General features: G+C 33.7%; 1 protein-coding gene and 4 non-coding genes across 5 annotated transcripts in view; all 5 read left to right on the forward strand.

The window, feature by feature from the left end:
- LOC130013009 (codanin-1-like) overlaps positions 1-18199 on the forward strand; it is a 58434-nt gene that overhangs the window by 640 nt on the left and 39595 nt on the right. Inside the window, exons 2-10 of the mRNA XM_056101342.1 lie at positions 249-895; positions 1364-1573; positions 2294-2505; positions 3065-3166; positions 3928-4006; positions 4393-4516; positions 5087-5199; positions 5904-6069; positions 8795-8892. Coding sequence (XP_055957317.1) covers positions 249-895; positions 1364-1573; positions 2294-2505; positions 3065-3166; positions 3928-4006; positions 4393-4516; positions 5087-5199; positions 5904-6069; positions 8795-8892 — 1751 coding nt within the window. The remainder of the gene's footprint in view (positions 1-248; positions 896-1363; positions 1574-2293; positions 2506-3064; positions 3167-3927; positions 4007-4392; positions 4517-5086; positions 5200-5903; positions 6070-8794; positions 8893-18199) is intronic.
- On the forward strand, positions 14009-14201 carry LOC126822841 (U2 spliceosomal RNA). Its single transcript, XR_007681049.1, has one exon. It is a non-coding gene; the product is annotated as a U2 spliceosomal RNA (small nuclear RNA).
- LOC126822813 (U2 spliceosomal RNA) lies at positions 15198-15390 on the forward strand. Its single transcript, XR_007681025.1, has one exon. It is a non-coding gene; the product is annotated as a U2 spliceosomal RNA (small nuclear RNA).
- On the forward strand, positions 16387-16579 carry LOC126822812 (U2 spliceosomal RNA). Its single transcript, XR_007681024.1, has one exon. It is a non-coding gene; the product is annotated as a U2 spliceosomal RNA (small nuclear RNA).
- On the forward strand, positions 17576-17768 carry LOC126822811 (U2 spliceosomal RNA). Its single transcript, XR_007681023.1, has one exon. It is a non-coding gene; the product is annotated as a U2 spliceosomal RNA (small nuclear RNA).

The following is an 18199-nucleotide window of genomic DNA, read 5'->3' on the forward strand; positions in this document are numbered from 1 at the left end:
CTAATTGGTAATATTGGCCTGTTTGGTTTGGTGTAAAAGAAGAAAATATGGTACATAAAAACTATGGATATATATCTATCTGTCATTTTATCCATATGTCAAAGTTCTTTTCAACTGACAAATATGCTCAGCAGTACAGTACTTATTTTAATGCATGTGTTTATATTCTATTTTGGACTTTTGTTCAAATTTTAATTTAACATACTTTATGTTGTTTTACCTTACATGTTTTTTTTTTAAAATTTCAGAGTGGCCTTCCAGAAGAGATCATACAACATAATAAAATAAGACAAGAATTCATTCCCTACTTTTTAAACTACTTACGTGACCAGACATTACATTTATTACAGAATTCTAAATCATTTAACAACTCTCCTTCCAAAACACCATCTTCGAATAATAATAATACAAATAAGTCTGTGAAGAAATCAAATACTGGAAGTTCAAAACGAACACAACTCTTTGCTGCCAGTCCTTTAGAAAGCTCCTCAAGTAAGGATCTCTGCAGTCCGATATTATCTCCTCATAATGGAAATGAATCCCCGGTGTTTCGTGGATCAGCAGATCGTGGGAAACGGTCAGATCCTAAAGGTGGATATCAAAATAAACACAATTCTCCTGCAGGTACTCCTGACCCAAATAGATCTAAATATAAACTTAGTCTTGGTGAATACATGATGTCTCCAGATCCCACACAAAGGAGAAAATCTGGATGTAAGGAAACTCCTGATTCATCTCCTCTCTTCTCCCCAGCTGAGACTAAAAACAAACATTCTGGAAAGAAAAGAGCAACATTATACCCAGTTGGTAAAAGTAGTGGTATATCAAAAGAATCTTCACCTGTATTTAGATTGTCAGATAATGATTTTCCACCTGTTACAAAGAACAGCCAAAGGTATGTATTAGGTTGTGTATTAGTTTCGAATTAAGCCTTTACTGCTGCAATTTTTGTTTCGGTTAACATTATGAATCTAATCCCTGAGCTTACAGTGATAAAGAAACCTTAATAGCGAAAATATTTGATAGTGAAGGTAGCTGAAAGTATTATGCTGAGTCTAATAGAGTGTGCAGGTTTGTGTGGCCTAGTGGTCTAATGCATACGATTTAGATCATAAGCTCTGTCATTGATTCAAGTGTCATAGTTTCGATCCCACACTTATATATCTGTGACTTTGAATAGGGTCGCCTGTCTAACAGTTCTCACTTTTTTTGTTTGAATTATAAATGCAAGATATAATGCTGTTACTTACACATACCAATATAGAAAAAAAGTCGTAGGAATTATTAACAGGCCTAAAAAGGTAGAGAAATCTGATAAATGTTTGAAAGATTATATAAACTTAAATTTATATTTTCGTTTTAGAAATGATGAAACTCCTAAACCAAAGCGGCGTATAAACCCCACTCAGCTATTACCAGATGCAAAGAAGTATGCTGTGGCAAAATTTCAGAAATTTGCAGAAGTAGTAGAAAAACCACAGAATAATATTCCTAGCCGATCCCAAAGTGATTCGGCTATACCAACTATAGACAATGAGAACATTTGCTTAGCCGATGAAAGAGAATTATTAAGGTAAGTAGGCCTACTAGTAATATTAGGAAAGAATCAGGAACATTTGATTTTTAATAAAATGAAATAGAGAATTGGGACCCTATTGTAGAAATGAACTTTCCCACAAATCGTGATAGTTTAATGAACTTATGGGCGACAAAGCAACCTTCAAGTGAATATGTTTAAGCATGTTTGCTGTGTTTCTTTACTTCACATATCTAGTTTTTAATACGCCCACATTGAAATTTGGTCGTTTATATTGTCTTCACAGTTCACACTGTCTGTCTGCTTGTGGGTAAGACACTGGCTTGCTAGTCTGGAGGTCGGGTGTTTGATCCCAGCATTGGCTGAGATACAGGATGGAGGGCCTGACAAGGACAGCTGTCTAGTCGTTAAATCCCATTTCATTTCATTGTCAGCTTGTGGACGCTCTAGAGTCTAAAGTTATTACCCAATTGGGCTCCTCGTAGGACTTACCTGCTGTGGGTGTATGTTTCGTTGCCTGGCAACCTATCTTTAATATATACAGAATATTGATTCAGATTTTATTGCTGGAAAATATCTTATTATTGGGGTGAAAATCGATCTTCCGATGATAATTGTCGTAACATTTGGATATAGATAGATTGCCCATCTAAAAAGAGGTCAATAATGCTTAGGACAAAACATTTAGAAGAATTGGCTGGTGTTTTTAAGCCCCTGATAGCCTGCTCATAGTTCAGCTCTGTTTTAATTTTACAGGAAAGAGAAAGCCAAAAGACAGACGAGTAATAATGAAGTTGTTTCCAGCCCTGTGAACAAAAGCATATCAGTTTTAACACCATCTAAATCAAGTGTAGAGCGTCAATCTAGTATTAGCAGTAATAGTGAATTTGTTCAAGCCAAGATGGAGAGTGTCACCTACAAAGAAAAGCTAGATATTATAGCAGAACTTTATTCAAGATGTCTTGATGGTAATTATCTCAAAGTTTATTTTTTTGTGACAGCCTAATCAGTGAAAATCTGTTAGGAAACACATCATATAGATTTTTACCAGTAAAATTTTCCCAACGGTGTTACATTGAGCAATATCGCTCACAGGATTACAAATGGTCATCATTGTTTTATTGGGATGTGTATTTAAGCTTTAACCCATACTGTGATAGCTTTATTCAAAACTAAACATGAAGGCCTTTACAAACAAGAAACAATCTTTGTTTTGAAAGTGTGCAGATGTTATGTTGGCGATGATGAATAATTTGACACTAACACACTGGCAAAATAAAGGGAATTGCATTGCAACTGCCATGTCTTACGTTCATTTTTAGTGAAACAAATATTTAAATCTTTTAAGATTTAAATTTTTGCATAAGGTCCTTATTTTTAAAAAAAATAATTGAAATATTTTTTCTTCCATGTTCATCATTCAAGCATAATTAAACATTGTTAAATTTTTTATTTATTGACTGCTATGGATATAAGGTTCATTGTCTGGCAACCTATCTTTTCAAATAATTTAATTTCCATTTTCAGAGCACTTGTTTCCAAATATTTCTGTAGAGCTATATTTTTTGACACAGTTGCTGACATCTTTATCAGAGGAGATAAAGACAGAATCAAAGACTATAAATGATGGTAAGAGATCTGGACTTTTAATTCTGTTAATCAACCTGGTATAGCCCACGCAATCTGATTTGACTATCAAGGTCGTAGTAAAGCCTGGTGTGCGAATTGAAAAGATGTTACAGGAATTCAATATTCAACCAATTAGGTAGAATTAATACTAATTTAGTATTACAATTGATAGGGAATTTGAAATCTTGTTAATAGAAATTTGTCTCTCAGTGGTTAAAACATATTTAATTTTACATGTCAAATTGCTCTTCTAAAAGAGCTTCCCCAGTTTCAACATGGTGAGATATTTGTTGATTCAGAACAAGGAAAATGATTCCTTTCATTCAGAGGTAGAAGATTTTCAGTCCAAATAGCCAGGACTTCATTCTAAGTAGCATTGTCGCAAAATTACACAGTGACTTTTGACCATTTATCAATGTAATAAACTGAAGTATGGAAATTGGGGGGAGTAATTTTTAGCTTATTTGAGCACGTAAGATGAACAAAAAAACCCCCAAAAAACCTTTGTTCCAGATTCAGGTGCTCGAGAACCTTACAAACAATAACTAAAGAACTCTGATAAAAGGTATTTTGAATGTTTGATTTAAGGATAAGAAAACGATTATTTCAACGTATTGTATATAGGCCTAAAATTCTGAGAATCTCTACCAATTAGTAGGACATCATGGCTATTTGGAGTCAGTTCATCTTCAAATTCATCATTGCATTAATATGAATTTTATGTCAGAAATTAATTATGTTTTTTGTAAAAATAATTGTAGATTTGGAAGATGTCAGTTTATTTTTAACAGTACATAATGCAGTTTACTTCTCAGTATCTGTTCTAAAAAATCAATTACAGTAAGTTTAGCTTATTACTTTACATGCATATTCTGTCCAAACAATGACTTTTTAAAAATTAAAATTGACCATAGTACTGGTGTTGTTATAGGACATCAAATGAATGTCAACCTCCCCTTTTCCGGAAACTTTGCTAACAGGATAGAGGCTACAGTGTTCAACATATATTTTTAAAAAATAAGAGTTAACATCCAAGCTTTACTATTGTATAAGACTCTGTCAATGGCTGTCATTTTTTTTAGACAAGGTTGCAGTGTGTGTGTATATGCCCTGTTGTATAATATTTTAATCAAACAGCTTTTCTATGTTGCATTATGGGGTGAGCGTACCTGGCCTCATGCATAGCCACCAAGACCCATAGCTAAAGGATCATTTATCTGTTTCAGCCTGTTGAAGTATTTAGATAAGAGTGTAGTAAAATTGTTGGCTGAAAATAAGCGAATTGTAGATTTCTCTCCTGCACTTCAAAATGATTTAATGAAATTGTACGAACAGTCTTCATTTATCAAGGTAATAATTTTATTAATTTTAAAAAGGTGAATTACATGTTTTCTTTCTAGTAGATCTAAAGGCAAACTCTTGTTTGCATTATCCCCGTAACACAGATCCATTTATTTAAAGCTTTTGGTCTAGGGATCTCCATTTATTTCTTATCAAGGCCAAGGCATTGATTTGAATGAAAATTGAAAGTGTTGAGTTCTGAATTTAATTTGTCAATTTGCTATACCAGATGTATATCTGGCTACAACAGTCTGTCATAGTTTGATTAAAAATCAAAAACTAAAATTAATAAACATGACCCTGTTTCTCGAAATCTTAACTAAAGATAAAATCCAAAGTTTAGTAGATACTTCAATTTTGATTGGCTAAGCACTCAAATCAGTCTAATGTTATCCAATCAAATTACTAAAGTTAAAATTTTGCGAAACAGGCCCCAGATCATGTTAGAATTATGTCTAGGTACAGTGCTGTATACATTGTAATGTTATCATGTATATATATGCCAGTTAGTAAAATAATTTGTTATGTTTGTACTCAAATAGAATATGACCTTCATATCCCTGTATTTATTGTTTCCAGCGCTCAGCATTTTGTCCAAGATCTCCAATTGGTGGTGTATCATTTCAAGCCGATACTGATAACAGAAAAAACTTCCCTAACGATCGTCTCTTTCATCTCTTCAAGAAGCAAAGGTAAATTGAACATTTATGTTTATAGCGTAACACTTTTTAATTTTGCATGGTATATATTTGAATATTATTCTGTTAAAGATCTGTTCCTGCGGGCCCAAATTTATCTGATTCACTATTAGTATATCAACGACTTTCATTAGCCTACCATCTAATTAATCACTAACGATTATAATATTGTTTAGAGAAGTGTTATTGACTATACCACATTTTTATGGGATAAATACTTTATTTTATGTCAAAGTGTGGGGTGGGGGGGGCAGAATGGTTAGCATGTGCACGCTGTATCATAAGGTCTGTCATTGAATCAATTCTTTTTTTCGATACCCGGTTTGTATGTGACAAGGAGTAGGGTTGCCTGTCCAATCTCCTGTGTTTTCTCCAGGTCCTCTGGTTTCCTCCTACTGCTAAAGACCCCTACGCGCAAGCAAATTATTGAAATAAAATTGAACCGAATGTTAGTCCCGAAATGACCTAGTTTGTGTCGGGGACGTTAAACTCCATTTCTCTCTCTGTCCCTATATTTGACAATACCATATTTTTATGGGATAAATACTTTAATTTATGTCAGAGATCAATATGTTATTGAATTGAATGTAATTGGTGACAGGTAGGATTTAAATTTTAATGTATTAATTTCTTGCTCACATTAATAGCTTGCTCTATTATAATGCATGATTTAGTTAAATTATGGGTTTTATTTGTAGAGATATGTTTTATGAGTTAATAAGAGAATGGGAAGAGAAGAGATTATCAAATGGTTGGTCTGTATCGGACATGTTAGGTGATAGAATTAGATATTTAATCAATGTTAAAACAGATCTAGCCAATCATCTTCATTTTGGACGACTTTTTCTCTCCCAGTTGATATCGGTAAGATTATTTTGTCATCTATAACAGATCACTTGACCTCTTTTAGTAAACCGGTTTGAAAACTGTGCCTGTACAGGTTGAGTAGTTGATTGCAAAAGGAATTTATTTTTTGTAGCAAGCAATACTGTTGAATGTTATTTGCATTTTTGCTGTCTCTTCTTTGTAAAATTAAACCAAAATATTTATATTAAAGGAGCTAAATTGCTAATATTTTGGAAGTAGAAATTGACACAAATGAGTCGCAAAGCATATAATAATGTAATATGAATGTATATAAACTGATTTACATTCAACCGTTTCTGTTTTTACTGTAATTTCTAATCAGTTATTTTCGGCGAAATACGCCAGAAGTCCCAATCAAATGGCAATCTCTAGCATCTGGTTATTCCAGTCTACACCGATAGTATTTATTGTTCATGCTCTTCCGAGAGGAATATGGGGTCACTGTTTGACATGACTTGTGGAATATGTCTAGCCTCGTTCTTCAAATCCCTTGTTACAAATGTCACTGAAACACATTATGGCACACGATTCATCTACCAATGGTAAAATGTTTATTTTGTCTTAAATATAGGATATCAGAAGCCCATATTTTCCCGGTGAGATCACAACATCAATGTTGATTTAAATTGACAAATAATTTGTGTTTTCAATGTCGAAGACTTTGGATGATATTGAGTTAGAGACTTAGCAGGCCACGAAATTTCAAATTTTGGTGTAACCAGAAAAATGGTTGCGGGTTTATGCTCTGCATAACCATTTTCTTTGGTTACGCCAGATGATCATTGCGTAACCAATTGGTTACATAAAATGGTTGCGCTGTTTTCATGTTTTATCCAGATTTAAATGGTGCTATTATTCATTTCCACTTGCAGTGAATGTATTTTTTAAAGAAATAACTTGACTAACTTTATTCTTTTATATTTAATATTATATTAGGTTAAGTGTTAATGACTTTAATCCCACGGTGTCCCCATTTAAACAATATAACATTAGAAAAAAAAATGTTCCACTTCACTAAATCCCTACATTTTAATAATGAGGGGAATCGGTTCCAAAAATTACGAATGGATTTTCGTTTTTATATTATATCTGACCTTCAAAAACCAGGAATGGTAGCTACCACATTGTTTTCGGTCACTGAAGACTACATGCGTACTTCATATTACACTTGTGACTTGCAATCATTCATCCAAGCACGTAGCATGCGATAGCCTCACTCATAGGTATAGCGACTGATTGACAAACAGTATTTATTATAAACCTCGGCACTCTATACACAAAGTCTCAAAAGGAAACAGAATAGTTTGATGTCATGAAATAATATTAAAATAGACAGGAGAGTAAAATCGTTTACATTATCACTCGAGATGCCGGGGGGAGGGGGTCAAAGTTGACGACATACATACGGGTCATTGGTACTACAGCATGGCTATAGTGAAAACTGAAAGGAACACGTGTAGTAAATTCTTTGGAAATATAGCCGACATGTTAAATAGTCAAACTCATTTCTCATTTTGTGATTGAAAATCCAAAGGTACGCTTTCAAAATTTATGGCATAACTAATCATTTAAAGAATTAGGAGTGAGGGGCATTTTTAAATCAACGTGCTTGCAACTGGTCAATAGCCTACGTGGTGTCAAAATACGTGATCTGTCAAAGTACCGGTAAAATGGAGAAATGAAATGCCAAGAATGAATGAATGGAGTTTGTGCTATAATACAAATAATTTAGACCCGTGTCACAAAGTCATCCTGTACAAAAATTGATCAAATGTGAATAAATCTGTTAATGAAATTTGTTAACGTAACCGATATATCAATTTGCGTAACCAGGAAATCGGTCGCGTGTTTTTGAGCTAGCGCGACCGCACCTTACCGATTGGTATCGTTCGCGTCAAATTTCGTGGCCTGCTTAGCTACTTTAAGTTGCCCATTTGTTTCATTTTCAGATAATGTCTAATTTTGCTTGGCTAAATTGATTATTTAACATTGAAAAATGTCTGTGGTACATGTAATCTCCCTTCTTGGATTCAAGTAGATTTAAAAAAAAAAACAATCAAAATTTTCAATTTTGGACTGATATCTTTTAGAGATTCAACTTTTCACAATATTGACAATGAGCGACTTATATTTGATTGTTTTATATTGGTTAATTGGTGAAATACTTTCTATATTTGATGATTTTATATTGGTTTGGAGGGTCATGGTGGCTAAGTGGTTAAGACGCTGGCTCGCTAGCCTGGAGGTCGGGTGTTCGATCCCTGCATTGCCAGAGAAAGTTCATCCGATTTTCCGGCGTGGTTCCCTCTTGTCAGTGATGCAGGACAGAGGGCCTGACAAGGACAGCTGTCTAGTCGTTCGGATGAGATGAAAAAATGAGGTCCCGTGTTCACATTGGCATGCACGTAAAAGATCCCTTGACAGTTGTAATTCGATATAAGAGTAGGCTGTAGTGCTGCTCTCCGGGCAAAATTTCCCTCATGGCACACTGTATGGCAAATGCCTGTCTTCATTAGCCCAGTTGGGAGCAGAAAAGTAGGACGTTAAACCCCATTTCATTTCATTTATTTTGGTTGATTGGTGAGATACTTTCTATATTTGATGGTTTTATATTTTATGGTTTTATATTTGGTTTATTGGTGAGATACTTTCTATATTTGATGGTTTTATATTTGGTTGATTGGTGAGATACTTTCTATATTTGATTGTTTTATATTTATAGATGTGTAAAGGAGATGGAACTATTAGAACAGATGATGACGATGATAATATAGCATTATTAGCCCATTTGAAAAAAACTAATCCAGAAAAATTTAAAAGGTAAGCAAGATACTTTCATGAATAAGTCAGTTTTAAGATAACAATGAATTTAAAAGGTAAGCAAGATACTTTCATGAATTAGTAAGTTTTAAGATAACAATGAATTTAAAGTTATTTATAAAATCCCTATTTTAGATAAAGTGTGTAGGCCTGAATGCTACTGTTATTCAAATAAGCTGTGAGTTTGATCATAGAATTGGATGGCAGAATGGTTAACGCATGCGATTGCATCATGTGGTCTATCATTGAGTCAGTTGGCATGTGACAAGGAGAAGGGTCGTCTGTCCAACCTCGGGTTTTCTCCGGGGCCTCCGGTGTCCCCCCACTGCTAAAGACCCCTACATGCAAGCAAATTATTGAAATAAAATTGAACTATATGTTAGTCCCTAGTACAAGGATTAAAGTCTAAAGAAAGGCATAAATAATTTGACCAATCTTGTATTGAAGTCTGATTACCTGCAAACAAAGAAGTACGTAGAGTTATGCACTTTGCTCGCTTTGATTACAATGAACTTTCTTGATTAATGATGCTCATTTATTAATGAATTTTAAAATCTCCTGATTTCAATATCTATATGCATGTCTTTTTTGTTTATTTTTGTGTATATATTCAATCAGATTAAAATACAGATCTATATTTTGTTTCGTTTTTATATGTGGTCGTATATTGTCGTCGCCCCCATCTGTCCGTCGGCCTGGACAATTGCTTGTGGACGCTCTAAAGGCTGAAGTTAATATCCGATTGACTTTAAATTTATATACAGTGTTTAAGGCCATGAGACGAAGAAGCCTAATGATTTTCAGCGATTTCAGATAATTACTGTCAGAGTTATGGCCCTTGATCACTTCGAAAAATCTTGTGGACGCTCTAGATGCTAAAGTTAATATCCGATTGACTTTAAATTTATACACAGTGCTTAAGGTCACGAGATGAACAAGTAAATTTTTATGACTTGAACAGCTAAATCCATGATAATAAAAGTTTTGTATAGTATATTGTATAGTACACATGAGCATTCATTCGTGGAAGTTGTGTGCTATAAAATTGTACAATAACAAATAATTATAATAACCTTAGATTTCTATGATTGCTTATTGCTGTCATAAATGAAACAGTTTCTTTGACCTTTTAATTTGATCTTTTAATAACAGATGTATTTTACTGTACAGTGTACTTGTTTATATGTCAGACAAATCAATCACCAAATAAAAACGTTATGTGTATTACTTCTGCATGGTGGGTATCCTCAGACTAGAGCTGGGCGATATTTCTGTTTTTCAATATAAAACTGTCACAGAGATAAAAACCGTCCAAAATTATGGTCTACAGAAAAATATTGAAGACCGAACATACAGTGGTTTCGATTTTTCTCGATGAAAGTTAGCATAAATGTTTAAAAGATAGGTTGCCAGGCAACGAAACATACGCCCACAGCAGCTAAATCATCTGAGCAGTCAAAAAGATTTTTTGCATAGTTTTTCTATTGTCGGTAATGAAATATTTATAAAACATGTATCTACAATAGATTATTAGATCTTGTGGTTTGATCATTAGTGTTATTAAACATACATTATGCAAGAGCTAAATCTGCCAATGGCAGGTCTTTCTTTAGGCCTGAAATGTTATATAAACTATTAATTAGACATTAATTAACTTATCCAGACCATAATCAACTATCGATGTGTCAGGTTTTCACTGTATTTGAATCCGATCTGCTGCTCAACGCTCATTGATGATTAAATCCAAAAATGGATAATCGAGACTATGTTTTTTATTATAACGACTTTAGTAATGATGATCAAGGTGGGGTAACAATTCAAAAGCTATTATCTTGGTTCAGAGTTGAGCAATTTGACTGAAATTTTCAACATATTCTATTTACGTTATCTATTTTTTAACCCTTAACCGGTCATTGTCAACTATAGTCAACACGTTATACAGCTAAGTGGTCACGGTCTACTAAAGTCGACCGCAGCAAGAACCTTTTTTATTTTTCTTATTTAATTGATATGGCCATGCATGACATCAGACAGAACTTGTCTTGTCAAGGGCATTGAGAAAAACATGTCTTTGTTCAACATTTTTTGACGAAAAACGTAATTTAATGATGTCGAGAAGGTTAAAGACGCTCGAAGTGGTTGAAATACTTATGAATTATTCCGACTCGGATTATATCGATGACACCGATTCTGAAGACAATATTTCTGATGAAAAGGATTTAGAATGATTTGCAAATTAAAGATCAACTTATCCCCTTCAACTTTTTTATTGGTGTCAAGAGTCTATCACTTATAATTATTTGGCAGTAGTCGATTGAAATAGGCATACAAAATATTTCACGTCAGCCTTTATTTAGCCTGACCACTTGACGTCAAAATGACGTCGACCGGTTAAGGGTTAACTATTATGGCGAGAACAGTCAACTCTTTATATAATCTCCTTTAAATGACATTGGGTTTTAAACATGTTTTCGTAACTTCTCTGTGTCTCTTTCCCCCCTTATATTTTTAAATTATCGTAGCTTTACATCTGGCACTAAATAATGGCTTAAAACATTTAGCACAGTAAAAACATCTTCAAAATGGATATTCATAAGTGAATTAAAGACTCAGAATAAATAAATTATATAGTAAACTGTTGGTGATTTTTGCCTATCTCACAGAACAAGAAGATAAAACTGCTATGACTTCAATGTCATTTTGATAATTATACTTGTAAAACATCTTTTGTTGAATTCAACATCTAAAATAAACAAAACTTACTGAAATTTTTGACAACACTCGAAGACCGCTTAACGTTCACCTACTCTTCTTACCAAATATACTGTTTTGGAAAGAATACAATTTTAGCCAATCATGCTAAGAGCCTTTGCACATATAACCATTTTTAATTGGCTTCAATAAAGAGTTTGTCGGAAGATTAGCCGAGACATGGAAATTCACACCTTATAAAAAAAAGTTGTTTTATATGAAATTCAAGATACATGTACGAGGGTTTGTCACCGAGTGGACAATATTATAGCAAATGTGGCTTCTGCTGATAAGAAATTTTACAGTTGAATAATATTTTCGTTTCCACTGAAACAAATTTGACTTTAGCTAATTAGGAATTTCGCAGATTTAATTATTTTTGTGTTTCCAGGCATACGATTACTGTTCCTGGGCATACCTCATAAACTTTTCAAAAAATCGTCACAACACAGATAAACCTATTGTAGCAGTCATGTCCTTTGCTACTCTGAAAATTCTCGGAAATGCAATGAAATGGGGTTTAACGTCCTACTGTTCTGCACCGAACTGGGCTAATGAAGACGGGCATACGCCATACAGTGTACTATGAGGGAAATTTTGCCCAGGCAGCGGCACTACAGTCTACTTTTATATTGAATTCCAACTGTCAAGGGATCTTTTACGTGCACGCCAATGTGTACATGGGACCTCGTTTTTTTTGTCCCATCCGAGCGACTAGACAGCTGTCCTTGTCATCCCCTCTGTCCTGCATCACTAACAAGGGGGAACTTTCTCGGCCAGTACAGGGATCGAACACCTGACCTCCAGGCTAGCGAGCCAGCATCTTACCCACTTAGCCACCGGGACCCCGCATATCTCAATTTGCGACTCAAATGTCCGATTTTGCGAATCAAATTCATATTTGATTAGCATTATTAGCATAAAACCCTGCTTTAGCGCGAATCAAAGTTTTGAAAATTAATTTTAACTTTAAAACCATTCAGTATCGTAAAACACATCAAAACAAATCTCAAATCTCGCAATTTTATTGTCTATATCATCAAGACTCTTTACATGCCTCTGCAACGGTCCAGTGGAATGAGAGCAGTACATGTTGTCGTCTGCTATTTATAGACGTAAAAGGTTTTGATGATAGAGATTACAAATTACTTGCTACAACACTACATACTTTCTATATCTGTGGTAGACAGACATTCAAAACACTACAAGATAAAATTACCGGATGATCGAGGGTACGTCGTGAAATTCAAGATGGCAAGTCAAACACATGATAATGTTCTGTCTTCAAATTCGACATTAAAATTAGCATATATATTTTGCAATTACTCTGATAGGCATTAACTGAACGCCCACAATGTGAGATCCGCGAAGCTATAATTTCCTTAGTGGTGATTGGTTATACGAGTCACGTGAAACACAATATTGGCAAATCATTTTATAAAAAGCTAGTCCGTGCCGCCATTAGTGACATTGGTGAAGTATTGCACAACGATTTAGAATTACATCATAGTTAAGGAATTGTAGAAAATCGGCAAAATGACAGCTCGAGGTTCAAAGAACATTGCTTCCCTGGTACTTTCCTCTATAATTCTTATATTTGCAATGATTATGTGCCAAACGAACTTTACGAACAGTGTTTGCAATGTGTAAATATGTGCCAAAAGAACAGTTTTTGCAATGTTTATGTGCCAAAAGAACAGTTTGTTCTTATTTTTGACAGTTTTGTTCTGAAAATAAAAACTCTTAAAACATTCACATACTTTTTATTTTTATTTTATATATAAATATAAACAACAGTTTGGTAATGCAAATAATATGGGTATTGTTATTATTGTCACATAATTATGTGAAATAAGAATTCTATTACATACTAAAAAAACGGCTAATCAATTTGTAAGTTTTGCTACTCAATTATACAATTGATTAGCATTCTTACACAATTTTTCTGGAAACTGCTAATCAAATGTAAAAAAGTAAAATATTCCCTGGCTGTGATAGCTATCAGCCATATGTTAATGGCTACCAAGCGTGACCTAACTGTATAACATTGTGTTTGCTCTGCAGCTTGTTATCGGTGGAAAATCTATTTATAGTAACAAAGGGATGTCACTTCATGTAGTAGACTTCCAATGTTAAATTTACTTAGCTAGTTGAAAAGCGTTTTTGCTAATAACTTGATTAATTAAATAAAGTTAATTTAAGAAATTTAACCATAATTAAGCTTATTATTTTCTCTAGAGATTTATGTGAGGAAATCAAACACATTTGTCAACACTGAATTTATGATGTTAATTCTATGGAGAAGTTACCATTGGGAAAAATTTGAATTCATTCATACAAAAGACCTGAAAAATTTTAGCTCAGTATCGCTTCTCGGCCTTTTGGCTAAGATCAAAGTGTAGTATCTGTTCTTATCAGCTTAATATCTGATACGTCCCCCAATGGGGGACTTCGATATTAAACTGATTTTTGGACTCAGGCGAAGTGTTAGGGGCTTGCTCCAACTTTGCCACGGGTTAGCCTGGTATTGCAGTATCTCCAGGATTGGCCCACTCCCCTCGGGAGAAAAATCAAATTTAAAAGAGAAATTCCCCACAAGAAAAAACTTTCTATCAGTTTATACATCATTTAATACATGTACTTTATGTAGTAATTACCAAATAGCTAATAAATCCTGATCTTTAGCTATAAATAGTATAAAAACATGTGATGAAATTCCAACCAAATGGTTGTTCAAAGGCATCAATAAAATATTACTGATTTATACTTTATTACTTTTACCGTAAATAACAAAAGCTTCCTTATTTTACAATTGTATATGCCTGCATTTCATGCTGAAGTATAATGTTGTCACTGTTATCAATCTGTCCATCCACAATTCAAAGTTTTTGTGATGGGTTTTTTTTTTTCAAATTTGATGGGAATGTTTGGCTTTCCATACGAAAATATTACATCAAATTTCAGAACAGTGTAAATGCTCAACTGGTCAGAATTCTTGAGATCATTTTTTCAACGTTAATGGAATTGTTTGGCTGATCAGAAGAGACCCCCCAAAAACTGTCAAAATTCAGATCTGCCCTTCAATTTGGTGATAAATTATTGTCACTGGTCCTGAAAACTGTTGACATTTTCTGCTAGAAATAAAATCCTGGTTAATTTTTATCAGTTGCTAAATCTGTTGAACTGAGGAGAGCTGTTGTTTAGATTAAGCCATGACCTTGTTTACCTGCATTGTGTTCGCCTCACAGCTTGTTATCAGAAGAAAATCTTTTTATAGTAACAAGAAGAGGTCAATTCATGTTGTAGTAGACAACTCCTAATGTTGATTTTTCTTAGTTGAAAAGGGTTTTTTGCTAATAATTCGATGAATTAAATAAAGTTAATTTAAGAAATTAAACCATAATTAAGGTTATTATTTTCTCTAGAGTTTTATTTGAAGCTATCAAACACATTTGAGAGCACTGAATTTATGATGTTAATTCTATATGGTGATATTACCATTGGGAAAAATTTGAATTCATTCATACAAAAGACCTGAAAAATTTTAGCTCAGTATCGCTTCTCGGCCTTTTGGCTAAGATCAAAGTGTAGTATCTGTTCTTATCAGCTTAATATCTGATACGTCCCCCAATGGGGGACTTCGATATTAAACTGATTTTTGGACTCAGGCGAAGTGTTAGGGGCTTGCTCCACCTTTGCCACGGGTTAGCCTGGTATTGCAGTATCTCCAGGATTGGCCCACTCCCCTCGGGAGAAAAATCAAATTTAAAAGAGAAATTCCCCACAAGAAAAAACTTTCTATCAGTTTATACATCATTTAATACATGTACTTTATGTAGTAATTACCAAATAGCTAATAAATCCTGATCTTTAGCTATAAATAGTATAAAAACATGTGATGAAATTCCAACCAAATGGTTGTTCAAAGGCATCAATAAAATATTACTGATTTATACTTTATTACTTTTACCGTAAATAACAAAAGCTTCCTTATTTTACAATTGTATATGCCTGCATTTCATGCTGAAGTATAATGTTGTCACTGTTATCAATCTGTCCATCCACAATTCAAAGTTTTTGTGATGGGTTTTTTTTTTTTCAAATTTGATGGGAATGTTTGGCTTTCCATACGAAAATATTACATCAAATTTCAGAAAAGTGTAAATGCTCAACTGGTCAGAATTCTTGAGATCATTTTTTCAACGTTAATGGAATTGTTTGGCTGATCAGAAGAGACCCCCCAAAAAACTGTCAAAATTCAGATCTGCCCTTCAATTTGGTGATCAATTATTGTCACTGGTCCTGAAAACTGTTGACATTTTCTGCTAGAAATAAAATCCTGGTTAATTTTTATCAGTTGCTAAATCTGTTGAACTGAGGAGAGCTGTTGTTTAGATTAAGCCATGACCTTGTTTACCTGCATTGTGTTCGCCTCACAGCTTGTTATCAGAAGAAAATCTTTTTATAGTAACAAGAAGAGGTCAATTCATGTTGTAGTAGACAACTCCTAATGTTGATTTTTCTTAGTTGAAAAGGGTTTTTTGCTAATAATTCGATGAATTAAATAAAGTTAATTTAAGAAATTAAACCATAATTAAGGTTTTTATTTTCTCTAGAGTTTTGTTTGAAGCTATCAAACACATTTGAGAGCACTGAATTTATGATGTTAATTCTATGGAGAAGTTACCATTGGGAAAAATTTGAATTCATTCATACAAAAGACCTGAAAAATTTTAGCTCAGTATCGCTTCTCGGCCTTTTGGCTAAGATCAAAGTGTAGTATCTGTTCTTATCAGCTTAATATCTGATACGTCCCCCAATGGGGGACTTCGATATTAAACTGATTTTTGGACTCAGGCGAAGTGTTAGGGGCTTGCTCCACCTTTGCCACGGGTTAGCCTGGTATTGCAGTATCTCCAGGATTGGCCCACTCCCCTCGGGAGAAAAATCAAATTTAAAAGAGAAATTCCCCACAAGAAAAAACTTTCTATCAGTTTATACATCATTTACTACATGTACTTTATGTAGTAATTACCAAATAGCTAATAAATCCTGATCTTCAGCTATAAATAGTATAAAAACATGTGATGAAATTCCAACCAAATGGTTGTTCAAAGGCATCAATAAAATATTACTGATTTATACTTTATTACTTTTACGGTAAATAACAAAAGCTTCCTTATTTTACAATTGTATATGCCTGCATTTCATGCTGAAGTATAATGTTGTCACTGTTATCAATCTGTCCATCCACAATTCAAAGTTTTTGTGATGGGTTTTTTTTTTTCAAATTTGATGGGAATGTTTGGCTTTCCATACGAAAATATTACATCAAATTTCAGAACAGTGTAAATGCTCAACTGGTCAGAATTCTTGAGATCATTTTTTCAACGTTAATGGAATTGTTTGGCTGATCAGAAGAGACCCCCCAAAAACTGTCAAAATTCAGATCTGCCCTTCAATTTGGTGATAAATTATTGTCACTGGTCCTGAAAACTGTTGACATTTTCTGCTAGAAATAAAATCCTGGTTAATTTTTATCAGTTGCTAAATCTGTTGAACTGAGGAGAGCTGTTGTTTAGATTAAGCCATGACCTTGTTTACCTGCATTGTGTTCGCCTCACAGCTTGTTATCAGAAGAAAATCTTTTTATAGTAACAAGAAGAGGTCAATTCATGTTGTAGTAGACAACTCCTAATGTTGATTTTTCTTAGTTGAAAAGGGTTTTTTGCTAATAATTCGATGAATTAAATAAAGTTAATTTAAGAAATTAAACCATAATTAAGGTTATTATTTTCTCTAGAGTTTTATTTGAAGCTATCAAACACATTTGAGAGCACTGAATTTATGATGTTAATTCTATATGGTGATATTACCATTGGGAAAAATTTGAATTCATTCATACAAAAGACCTGAAAAATTTTAGCTCAGTATCGCTTCTCGGCCTTTTGGCTAAGATCAAAGTGTAGTATCTGTTCTTATCAGCTTAATATCTGATACGTCCCCCAATGGGGGACTTCGATATTAAACTGATTTTTGGACTCAGGCGAAGTGTTAGGGGCTTGCTCCACCTTTGCCACGGGTTAGCCTGGTATTGCAGTATCTCCAGGATTGGCCCACTCCCCTCGGGAGAAAAATCAAATTTAAAAGAGAAATTCCCCACAAGAAAAAACTTTCTATCAGTTTATACATCATTTAATACATGTACTTTATGTAGTAATTACCAAATAGCTAATAAATCCTGATCTTTAGCTATAAATAGTATAAAAACATGTGATGAAATTCCAACCAAATGGTTGTTCAAAGGCATCAATAAAATATTACTGATTTATACTTTATTACTTTTACCGTAAATAACAAAAGCTTCCTTATTTTACAATTGTATATGCCTGCATTTCATGCTGAAGTATAATGTTGTCACTGTTATCAATCTGTCCATCCACAATTCAAAGTTTTTGTGATGGGTTTTTTTTTTTTCAAATTTGATGGGAATGTTTGGCTTTCCATACGAAAATATTACATCAAATTTCAGAAAAGTGTAAATGCTCAACTGGTC

The sequence above is a fragment of the Patella vulgata genome, chromosome 5, assembly GCF_932274485.2.
Source record: "Patella vulgata chromosome 5, xgPatVulg1.2, whole genome shotgun sequence".
NCBI lineage: Eukaryota > Metazoa > Mollusca > Gastropoda > Patellidae > Patella > Patella vulgata.